At 49.1% G+C, this 12,466-nt stretch overlaps 1 protein-coding gene across 18 annotated transcripts in view; it reads left to right on the top strand.

Moving 5' to 3' along the window:
* TENM4 (teneurin transmembrane protein 4) overlaps positions 1 to 12,466 on the top strand; it is a 625,655-nt gene that overhangs the window by 601,152 nt on the left and 12,037 nt on the right. For all 18 annotated transcript variants that reach the window (XM_077926940.1, XM_028725942.2, XM_077926946.1 and 15 more), the window contains 3 exons: positions 4,358 to 4,593; positions 7,387 to 7,683; positions 10,009 to 11,623. In XM_077926940.1, coding sequence (XP_077783066.1) covers positions 4,358 to 4,593; positions 7,387 to 7,683; positions 10,009 to 11,623 — 2,148 coding nt within the window. The remainder of the gene's footprint in view (positions 1 to 4,357; positions 4,594 to 7,386; positions 7,684 to 10,008; positions 11,624 to 12,466) is intronic.

Here is a 12,466-nt window from a genome sequence, read left to right as displayed (position 1 = left end):
AAGGTCTGGTATGAATCCCTTTTCGGGGGCCGGGGTGAGCGTTAATGTAAAGCCAAAACTATTTCTGTAACTTCCCCAGAGTCTCGGAGATAAGTCAGGCCATTAACACAAATTCGTTCAGATAACGAATCGTCATCTCGCTCTGCCGCTATTGGCAAGGGCTGGGAAGGGCTGAGCGGCACAGACTGGATTATGCAGCAGGAAACAGACCTCATCGTGGTAATCCCAGCACCATGAGACCCCCATATCCTGGCGCCTTCTAATGCTTTCCTTTGCTGATTGGCGCGCACTCGCACCTAATTAAGGAGCGGAGCCCTTGCCAGGCCTGTCGTGGTACTGCAGCTGTTTTCTGTTGGGGGTTCAGCCTGCTTCCTTGATTGCAGCTCTTCTCACAAGACAAAAGTCTTCCAGTGTCCTTGCTGTTGTTATCATAGCATAGAGATCGTCATCGGGGACAGGGAATGGGGTCAGGACAACTTCATGCAAAACAAACAGCCCAGCTCTGCACCAAGGAAAACCACATTGAATTTATATTCTCATTTATTCTGTGCATAATACAGTGGTAAAAGGCAAAGGGACCCCTGACCATTAGGTCCAGTCGTGGCCGACTCTGGGGTTGCGGCGCTCATCTCGCTTTATTGGCCGAGGGAGCCGGCGTACAGCTTTCGGGTCACGTGACCAGCATGACTATGCCGCTTCTGGCGAACCAGAGCAGCGCACGGAAACACCGTATACCTTCCCGCCGGAGCGGTACCTATTTATCTACTTGCACTTTGACGTGCTTTCGAACTGCTAGGTTGGCAGGAGCAGGGACTGAGCAACAGGAGCTCACCCCGTCACGGGGATTCGAACCGCCGACCTTCTGATCGGCAAGTCCTAGGCTCTGTGGTTTAACCCACAGCGCCACCCGTGTCCCTTAATACAGTGGTACCTCAGTTTAAGAACAGTCCTGTTTAAGAATGATTCTGTTTACAAACTCCGCAAAACTGGTAATAATGTCCTGATTTGAGAACTTTACCTTGGTCTAAGAACGGAATCTGCATGTAGGCGGTGGGAGGCCTCATTAGGGAAAGCGCCCCTCAGTTTAAGAATGGACTTCCGGAACGGATTAAGTTCGTAAACCGAACAACATCTGGGGACCCACAGGTTGAGAACCGCTGCTCCAGATCTTGCTGGGACTTCCCATCCCATCAGCCCCAGGCGGTATGGGGTGATGGGAGTTGGGAGTCTAGGAACAACAATCTGAAAGTGACCACATTGGTTATGCCTGGCAAAGGAGATGGAACTGTTACCTGCCCTTTCCGGATTATATTACAGCCCCATAAGTTTCCCTGTCATGTAGACAAATCAAGCCCATTTCTAATTGGACCAGCCGGATTTTAGAAGCGTTCCGATGTCTGGCAAACGCTGGGAAGGGAATTTAGCGCCTCCTCATGAGTCTAATTAAGCCACAGTAGCTGCTGCTCGGGGCTCTTCGGGGAATTAATTGATTTGCTGAGATTTATGCATCTGGGGGTGAGGGTCTAATAATTGTCTCGTGGTCAAGCATCTCCGTGTTCGGCAGCTCAGCACAACTATAAGGGTACATCATTCTAAATCAGCACCAGCTCCAGGACTGGAGAGCGGGGTGGGGTGGGCAAGGCAAACCCCGTAGTTTCACCTGGAAAAATCACAAATGCCATGCAATATATAAAAAAAGTGTAAAGCGATGCGTATCGGGACAAAAAAAACTTAATTACACATAAACGCATGTGAACTGGCAGCGAGACCTTGGGCTTTTTAACAGCAACATGAGAGGCTGAAATTTAACAGGGGATGCTCCTTCTAACATGGAGAAATGTATAGCTTCACCTACTGTATTTCTGCATGTTTTACAGCTTGTTAAAACGCGGGTGGCGCTGTGGGTTAAACCACAGAACCTAGGACTTGCCGATCAGAAGGTCGGTGGTTCGAATCCCCGCGATGGGGTGAGCTCCCGTTGCTCGGTCCCTGCTCCTGCCAACCTAGCAGTTCGAAAGCACGTCAAAGTGCAAGTAGATAAATAGGTACCACTTCGGCGGGAAGGTAAACGGCGTTTCCGTGCGCTGTTCTGGTTCTCCAGAAGCGGCTTAGTCATGCTGTCCACATGACCCGGAAGCTGTACGCTGGCTCCCTCGGGCAATAAAGCGAGATGAGCGCCGCAACCCCAGAGTCAGCCACGACTGGACCTAATGGTCAGGGGTCCCTTTACCTTTAAAGGCTCAAAGGCGGCAATAAATAACTCTGAGACAATTCTAACAGTTTGAAAAGCAGTTCTACCATATTAATTCTAATAATGAAAAAGCAACATAGAAAACTATTGTTATAGAACCCTAGAAAATATTGTTACAGAACCTTAGAAATTAAGAAATGGTAGGATTTTGGTGATTTGGGAAGTGAAGGGGGAAATACTAGCTGCACAGGAATTCTTGAGCTAGCCTATGCAAAATGACTTGGCCAAGCCTGGGGTCCAGTAAGAAACAATATGGGGCCATTGAGAGCCATTGGCAAGGCAAGGTGAGTGTCCTGCTCTTTTGCCCTGAGGTGTAAACAGAGACTGGGTGTTTAGAAGGTTGCCAGGGTAACTGAGTGTAAGGTGACAGGAAAAGAGAATTTTTAGGAAGGTGTACTGGGAAGAAGAGAGACGTGGATGGCGCTGTGGGTTAAACCACAGAGCCTAGGACTTGCTGATCAGAAGTTTGGTGGTTTGAATCCCCACGATGGGGTGAGCTCCTGTTGCTCGGTCCCTGCTCCTGCCAACCTAGCAGTTCGAAAGCATGTCAAAGTGCAAGTAGATAAATAGGTACCACTCCAGCAGGAAGGTAAACGGTGTTTCCGTGAGCTGCTCTGGTTCGCCAGAAGCAGCTTAGTCATGCTGGCCACATGACCCGGAAGCTGTACGCCGGCTCCCTTGGCCAATAAAGCAAGATGAGCGCTGCAACCCCAGAGTCGGCCACAACTGGACCTAATGGTCAGGGGTCCCTTTATCTTTACTGGGAAGAAGAAGGAAGAAGAAAGACTTAGATTCATCTTGGGCAGGCTGGCTGAAGGCTGGCTGGGAGAGATGCTTTTGACTTCAGGGCTGCACTGCAGTAGCCCCTCTTGAAATGACCATGCTGTAAGATCTGGACCCCCTCCATTCAGGCTGAAGGTGCAAATAGGTGAATAAAGCATATTTCTTAAAGCAACGACAGTTTCTGCCGTGTCTTCAGTTCTCCAAAGGAACAGAGAACTTGGGAGAATGCCTGGAACCCCGTGATCACTTGACACCACTCGGCAGAGAGAGGGGGGGGGCACCCAACATTTGTAACAATATCTTATACCGAGTCAGGATATGGTTCATCTAGAGATGGCTAGCTAGAGATGATGGCGGTCCGATAACTAGAGACCCACGTTTGGGAAACCCTGGTCTACGCTGACAGGCATCACCTCTCCGAAGTCTCAGGTGGAGGTTTAGAATAGAATAGAAACTTTATTCGCCTCAGCCAATGGCCATAGCAGCAAGAGAACATTACAATATACACAGAAGAAAGTGAAAATTGAATAGAAAAGCACAGTTTAGTGTCCTGAGTCAACAGTCAGATAATGGACCTTATCCGTATCCCCAGGTGGAGCTTTCTTCCCAACCTTGAGGTGCAAGGGATTAAACCAGAATAGCAGCTGCTCTGCCACTGAGCCTACAGCCCAATTCTTCTTCTTCCCTGGTTTAAACGTCATGGTTTTGACATTTAAAGCCCTATGCAGCCTAGGACCCACGTACCTACGGGACCGCCTCTCCTGGTATGCCCCACGGAGGACCTTAAGGTCCACAAATAACAACACTTTGGAGGCCCCGAGCCTCAAGGAGGTTAGATTGGTTTCAACTAGGGCCAGGGCCTTTTCAGTACTGGCCCCGATTTGGTGGAACACTCTGTCTCTTGAGACCAGGGCCCTGCGGGACTTGACCTCTTTCCGCAGGGCCTGCAAGACAGAGCTGTTCCGCCTAGCTTTTGGTTTGGACTCGGTCTGACCCTTATGTTTCCCTCCCCTTATGGTCTTGATTTATCGGCTACTTTAAAATGAGGCTGCATTTTAAATTGGATTTTAACCTGTATTTTAAATTGGTTGTTTCCCCCCCTCTCTTTTTCCCCTATTATGTTTTTACTGTGATTTTATTGGTGTTAGCCGCCCTGAGCCCGGCTCTGGCTGGGGAAGGCAGGGTATAAATTATTATTATTATTATTATTATTATTATTATTATTATTATTATTATTATTATTATTATTATTTACATGTCTTCAGCAGCTGAGTTTCAGCCCTCTGGATCACTCTCTCTCCTCCCCCATCCTCTTTCTTACAGATCAGGTGCGAAACAGCTATTACATCGGCGCAGATGGCTCCCTGCGGCTCATCCTGGCTAACGGCATGGAGGTGGCCTTGCAGACTGAGCCTCATCTTCTGGCCGGCACAGTTAACCCTACGGTGGGGAAGAGGAATGTCACCCTCCCCATTGACAATGGTCTCAACCTGGTTGAGTGGAGGCAGCGCAAAGAGCAGGCCAGGGGTCAGATCACCGTCTTCGGGCGCAGGCTGAGGGTGAGTGGGAAAAGCTGTGCATTGTAGGTTCGGTCCCCAACGTCACCTTTACCACCATGAGTAGCCAGTGTGGTGTAGTGGTTAAGAGCAGTAGACTCGTAATCTGGGGAACCGGGTTCGTGTCTCCGCTCCTCCACATGCAGCTGCTGGGTGACCTTGGGCCAGTCACACTTCTCTGAAGTCTCTCAGCCCCACTCACCTCACAGAGTGTTTGTTGTGGGGGAGGAAGGGAAAGGAGAATGTTAGCCGCTTTGAGACTCCTTAAAGGGAGTGAAAGGCGGGATATCAAATCCAAACTCTTCTTCTTCTTCATGAGGAATAAGAAACTGGTATTGATGCTTACTTATTTGTTGTGTTTCCAGCCCAACAAGCTCAAGGTGGCATGCATACATGCCGTAGATTCATTTGTTTATCAAACTTATCTCTTTCCCTTCCTTCCAAGGTAGCCCAGGCTAGCAAACGCGTAAGTGACGCAACAATGAAATAAAATAAAAACTAATTAAATTAAAACTAATTAAAAGAAATTAAAAGCAATCACACGCTCCCACACCTTATAATTGCAAGATTACTAGCAGCGGCGTAGCATGGCTTGTCAGCACCCGGGGCAAGGCAAGTAATTTGCGCCCCCTAACCCCTAACCTGCCACCGCTGCCAGCTTCTTCTTGCTGCTGCCTGGGCTGGGGTATTTACGGTAAGGTAGCCACGGCGACAGCGGCAGGTCCGTGTCAGGTGATCTGAGGTGAGTTGCCACTGGCGCTGCTGCCCAAACGACGCCGCTTGCCTGGAGGAGGAGGAGGGCAGAGAGGCGAGGAAAATGCAACATGGCCCAGCAGCTGCAGCAGCAGTGGCGGCGGCGGGGCTGTGAGGAGGGGCTGCCTGGCGCGCCCTCCGTGGCCCTGACGCGCGGGGACCGCGGCGAGCGCTGAGAGCCGCTGCCACCTTGTCGGTTCCGTGAGACATGGGGCTCTGCTACAGCCTGCGCCCGAGGCTCTTCGGCGACTCCGGAGGCGGCGAGCGCGCCCCCCCAGATGTTGCGCCCGGTGCGGCCGGGCCCCCCTGCACCCCCCACGCTATGCCACTGATTACTAGCAATGGTATATTTCAGCCATCAAATGCCTAGCTGAACATAGCAGGGTAGAATTCTGTCCCAAGACCACATTACTAGCATGTTCTCACTCCTATCTCAATGACGTCTCCCCAGGCTTGGTCTTGTCCACAGAATGGACAAGGATCTCATGGAAATTAAAAGCAATCACACAAGGACAAGGATCCCCAAAGACGTGCTCTACGGGCTTCAGGCCCGTAGGCAGACCAATTTGGTGTTACAAAGATGTCTACAAACCGTTCTGTCAACTGTCAGCTGAATTCCTACCTTAAAACATCTTTGGGGCCAAACCACATTTGCACCGAGAGATTTGTGATTCCTTAATATCCATTCATTCATTCATTCATTTATACTTAATATACCTGAGCTGGTAGATCTCCAAAAAGTGGGTTGTTGTTGTTTTTTAACCAAAACGCAGCTATAGATGAGTTGTTAATTTTAATAATAAAGTTAATTTTAATAAAGAAGTAGTTGAGGACAGCATAAGGCTCTTAATCTCAGGGTTCAGGTCCTACATACTTTGGGCAAACTGATTCCTTTGTTGCAGGGGATTAGATTAGATCAGGGTTATTTGTGGGGCATAGGAATTTGTTCACTTTTTTTTTCCAAAATATAGTCCGGCCCACCACTTGATCTGAGGGATGGTGGACCGGCCCACGACTGAAAAAGGTTGCTGACCCCTGGATTAGATTATCCTTATGGTCCATTAGGTCCCTTAGGGACGCGGGTGGTGCTGTGGGTAAAACCTCAGTGACTAGGACTTGCCAATCGTATGGTCGGTGGTTTGAATCCCCACGGCAGGGTGAGCTCCCGTCTTTCAGTCCCAGCTCCTGCCCACCTAGCAGTTCGAAAGCACCCCTAAGTGCAAGTAGATAAATAGGTACCGCTTTATAGCGGGAAGGTAAACGGTGTTTCCGTGTGCTGCGCTGGTGCTGGCTCGCCAGAGCAGCTTCGTCACGCTGGCCACGTGACCCAGAAGTGTCTCCGGACAGCGCTGGCCCCCGGCCTTTTAAGTGAGATGGGCGCACAACCCTAGAGTCAGACACGACTGGCCCGTACGGGCAGGGGTACCTTTACCTTTTTATGGTCCCTTCCAACTCTATAAGTCTATGATACAAGAGTGAGGTTAACCACTGAGTTCAGTAGTGCTTACTCCCAGGTAATTGTGTATAGCAGCCTTTCCCAAACTTACCACTCGCATCACTACCACTCACATCATCCCAGCACAGCCAGCACAGCCTATTGTCATGAATGATGGGAGCTGATGGGAGTTACAGTTCAAAACATCTGGAAGGCTCCAACTTGAGTAAGGCTGGTGTATAGGATTGCGGCCTTAATTCCTCTATTCAGCAACTGAGCTGCATGTGAAGATTCGTTTTATTGTCCTTCCTGTTCTCTTGCTGTGGGTGGCCAGCAACTAAATTTTACTCAGGAGCAGAACCATTGAAATTAGTGGATATGACTAAGTTAGGTCCATTCATGTCAGTAGGTTCTTTGCTTAAAACTTGATTCGAACAGTATCCAGGGTCTTGGAACTTGTCAGAGACCCCTTGGAGTTGCTTGCAAAAAAAGAAACTCAAATCCATAAATTGTAGCCCTGCAGAAGACTTGGTTGCTTTGCAGAGCAGTTCACCCTCCAGCTTTCTGTTCAGTTCTGATGCTTCACTCTTCCCCTTTCTCTGCTGCAGGTTCATAACAGGAACTTGCTGTCGTTAGACTTTGACCGCGTGACGAGGACAGAGAAGATCTACGACGACCACCGCAAGTTCACCCTGAGGATCCTTTACGACCAAGCCGGCCGGCCCACGCTTTGGTCTCCTAGCAGCAGGTTGAACGGGGTCAACGTAACTTACTCCGCAGGAGGACATATTGCTGGGATCCAAAGGGGAACCATGTCGGAAAGGATGGAATACGACCAGTCCGGCAGGATTACATCCAGAATCTTTGCCGATGGCAAATCTTGGAGCTACACCTACTTGGAGAAGGTGAGGGCCGCCTGTAAAAAGATGCTGCTAAACTTGTAGCCTAGAACCGTAGGGGACCCCAAAGTCATCTAGTCCAACCCTCTGCAATGCAGGAATCTCAGCTAAAGGTGTTTTGAGTGCCACATCCCTTGATTTCTGTTTTCTACTATTCCTCATTTTTACCCCCCTTTAATAATTCTAGCAGCTCATGTACGTGACCCTGAAATTCAGTCTTAAGGAGCGTAGTCTTGGGGATTCTGGAGTTGGTCGCAACAGCACCACTCCCATATCCCACACAAGCCAAGAAGACACCAGCCCGCTTTGTCGACAAGTAAATCCACATTATTCTTAATTTTGAGCATAGCAATTCCCTCTTCTCATGGAATTCTGGGCTGTTTAGCGTTCAGCGGTGGAGTTTAACAGGGGATTTGGGTTGTTTCAGAAACTGGATCTATCAAGAATAGAGTCTTGTGGCTCCTTGAGGACTGAAAAATTAATTATGGCATAAGTTTTCATGGACTAGAGCCCACTTCGTCAGATGATAGTGGACTCGAGTCCACGAATGCTTATGCCATAATTAATTTGTTGCTATGGTATCCAGCTAATCCAAGGGTTTACGGTTGTGCAACAGAGTTTTCCCTGTCTCTCCTCTCCCCACCCGGTGCACCCCCTGGAGCAGATTTGGGCAAGGCACTGAGAAAAGAGAACGGGGGAAGAAGCTCCATTACGCAGCAGTAAATCATTGCACTAATGAATTACTTAGTGCTACATTGGATACAGTCATTGTTCTTTAAGGTACCACAAGGCACGCTACCGGTTTTGCTGACCAGCACAGCTACCTCTCAGGAAACTGGAGCTATCTATTGCTCCTCTGTCAGGGCTGGAGTCAGATGCAGGTCAGCACAAAGAAGCAGAGTCTGTTGTAAATAAATAAATTTATTATTATTATTATTTATTTATTTATTTATTTATTTATTTATACCCCGCCCATCTGGCTGAGTTTCCCCAGCCACTCTGGGCGGCTCCCAATCTAGTGTTAAAAACAATGCAGCATTAAATATTAAAAACTTCCCTAAACAGGGCTGCCTTCAGATATCTTCTAAAGATAGGATAGCTGCTTATTTCCTTCACATCTGAAGGGAGGGTGTTCCACAGGGCGGGCGCCACTACCGAGAAGGCCCTCTGCCTGGTTCCCTCTAACCTCAATTCTCGCAGTGAGAGAACTGCCAAAAGACCCTCAGAGGTGGACCTCAGTGTCCGGGCTGAACGATGGGGGTAGAGACGCTCCTTCAGGTATACTGGACCGAGGCCATTTAAGGCTTTAAAGGTCAGCACCAACATTTTGAATTGTGCTTGGAAACGTACTGGGAACCAATGCATGTCTTCTTTGTTCAAGGAAATGGCATACAACTCAGCAACCCTTCCCACCAGGTCTTACCCACATAGAGCAGTTGCCAGGACTGCTGGCCCCTGGCTTCCATCCCCTCCTAAGACTTCTCCTTTCCCAGATGTTTCCCAAGCAGTCTCAAACTGTGTCTGCGCACCTCCGGGCTCTGTTCTGCTCTCCTCGTTGCCCTGCACCTTCTTGGAGACCAGGGGGAGGAGAACTTGTTGCATCCAGCGAAGGAGACTCCCACGAGTCTTGAGCAGTCCCTTGGCCCCACCCCCTTCCTCTGCTTCAGCCACAGAGTCTGAACTGCTCCCTGTCACAGGCTCCTCCTGCTCACTGAACCCTGTTGTCCGTTCAGTATCCAGCACCTCTTCCTAATCTTCCCCTTCTGACCTCTCCTCTGCATCCCACCACAAACCCCTGGGTTCTGAGCCCTCCTTCTCTGAGGCTTCCCTTAGGGGTTCTCCAGCTGGCTCCTCCCATCACTCCTCGTCGTCCAGCCAGGCCCTGACATCCACCAAATTTTTTACTACAGGGGCACCAGGAGGAAGTAAGCTATCAGTACCACAGAATAGGAGACTGCAAGGCATTTTCCGATGTTTCAGTCTTCAAGTGTACTTCCCCTGCCCTGATTACAGAAATTTCAGGGGGAGGGGGCACTTTCTAAAAGAGGCAGAATTGCAAATGATAATTAAAATTAAAATAATGGACCAGATCCAACTCAACAAATCCGGCTAGCAGAATTCTGCCAAGGGACAGACACACCAAAAAAATTAGTACACCTGGTGGGAGGTCATTCCGCCTGGCAAGCTGAATTCTTGAGCTGATGGAGCGATTGCCATAGCGCTACACTGAATGCCCCCCAGTGCCAGTAAAGAATTTCATTGCTTGAGAAAGTTCAGATTTCCAACGGCTGTAAAATGAAGGATAATAACTGCTTTCTCTCTTGGTTACAGTCCATGGTGCTGCTTCTCCACAGCCAGAGGCAGTACATTTTCGAGTTCGATAAGAACGACCGCTTGTCGTCGGTGACCATGCCCAACGTAGCCCGACAGACCTTTGAAACAATCCGTTCCATCGGCTACTACCGGAACATCTACAGGCCCCCTGAGGGAAACGCCTCAGTCGTTCAGGACTTCAATGAGGAGCGGCAGCTTCTCCACACCTATCATTTGGGGACGGGGAGGCGGGTCATCTACAAGTACGGCAAGCTGTCCAAACTGGCCGAAATGCTCTATGACACCACCAAGATCAGCTTCACTTACGACGAAACCGCCGGCATGCTGAAGACCATAAACCTGCAAAACGAAGGGTTCACCTGCACCATCCGGTACCGGCAGATTGGGCCCCTCATTGACCGGCAGATTTTCCGCTTCACGGAGGAAGGCATGGTGAACGCCCGCTTTGATTACAACTACGACAACAGCTTCCGGGTGACCAGCATGCAAGCGGTGATCAACGAGACGCCGTTGCCCATTGACCTCTACCGGTATGACGACGTGTCAGGCAAGACGGAGCAGTTCGGCAAGTTCGGGGTCATCTACTACGACATCAACCAGATCATCACCACCGCCGTCATGACTCATACGAAACACTTTGACGCTTACGGCAGGATGAAGGAAGTGCAGTACGAGATATTCAGGTCCCTTATGTACTGGATGACGGTGCAGTACGACAACATGGGGAGGGTGGTGAAGAAGGAACTGAAGGTCGGCCCGTACGCAAACACGACGAGGTACTCTTATGAGTACGATGCCGACGGGCAGCTGCAGACTGTGTCGATCAACGAGAAGCCGCTCTGGCGGTACAGCTATGACCTGAACGGGAATCTCCATTTGCTGAGTCCCGGCAACAGCGCCCGCCTCACGCCTCTGAGGTACGACCTCAGGGACAGGATCACGAGGCTGGGGGACGTGCAATATAAGATGGACGAAGACGGCTTCTTGAGACAAAGAGGGAACGATGTTTTCGAGTACAACTCCGCAGGGCTGCTCATCAAGGCGTACAACAAAGCCAGTGGCTGGAGCGTGAAGTACCGCTATGACGGACTTGGGAGGAGAGTCTCCAGCAAAACGGCCCACGGCCACCACCTGCAGTTCTTCTACGCGGATCTCACCAACCCCACCAAAGTCACCCACCTGTACAACCACTCCAGCTCTGAGATAACGTCCCTCTATTATGACCTGCAGGGCCACCTGTTTGCCATGGAGCTCAGCAGCGGGGACGAGTTCTACATCGCTTGTGACAACATCGGGACTCCTCTGGCCGTCTTCAGCGGGACGGGGCTCATGATCAAGCAGATCCTGTACACGGCTTATGGGGAGATCTACACTGACACCAACCCAAACTTCCAGATCATCATCGGCTACCATGGAGGCCTCTACGATCCCCTCACCAAACTGATACACATGGGGAAGAGAGACTATGATGTGCTCGCCGGCCGGTGGACCAGTCCGGATCATGACATTTGGAAACGTCTCAGCAGCAGCAATATAATGCCTTTCAGTCTCTACATGTTCAAGAATAACAATCCTATCAGTAACTCTCAGGATATCAAGTGCTACATGACAGGTAAGGTTCATTTTTGGCCTCGAGTCCACCAGTCAGCTCAGTTGCACCGTATTTGACTATGCGTCTCTTTAAAACAATGTCAGTTTTAAAATCTGCACCCAGGTATTTTCAGTTTCTCCCGAATTATTTTTTACTTCATTGGGAAGAGCAGCTAATATACGGTTCTATACTTTGGAGTTAAAAGCTGAATCTCTCACTCTACTTGATTTGTTTCAACTGTTGCATGGTAGCTAGATAGAAAAGAAGCAATGTTTCTTTCGTTTGCTAAGGAAGAGTATCTAAAGCAATTTTTTTTATTATTATTATTATTATTATTATTATTATTATTATTATATTTATATGTCACCCATCTGACCGGGTTGCCCCAGGCACTCTGGGGGGCTCCCAACAAAATATTAAAAACACAATAAAACATTGAAAACTTCCCTATAACTTCTGAAAAAACTAATAAATATTTTATTAAAAAGAAAAAAGAAAACTTCCCTATAACAATGTACATTGATTCGTGCAGAGGTTTTTATTCTCTCAGGTCAGTTAGCTAGGTGGAAACCTTCGATTTAAACACTCCACAAACTTTTGCAAACTGGTTTATAGCAGAAAACACTATAAAGGACTGCAAATCTCTGTCGCACCCAAAAACATTCAAGGTGTAAGGACTGAGGAGGGGAATCAAAGGTGTAGCACTAAGTTGAGCACATGCATAGGGGACAAGGTCCACTCATGAAACAGGACTTCCCTCCAATCTCTCCTCTCCCGTGCCCCCTAAACCTGATCTGGGGCTTCTCCCAGCCCTCCAGAGCCTATTTAGGGGGTGCACAGGGCACACAGAGGGAGGAGATGGGG

Source organism: Podarcis muralis, chromosome 4, assembly GCF_964188315.1.
Source record: "Podarcis muralis chromosome 4, rPodMur119.hap1.1, whole genome shotgun sequence".
NCBI lineage: Eukaryota > Metazoa > Chordata > Lepidosauria > Squamata > Lacertidae > Podarcis > Podarcis muralis.
This window is presented reverse-complemented; position numbering and strand designations above follow the sequence as displayed.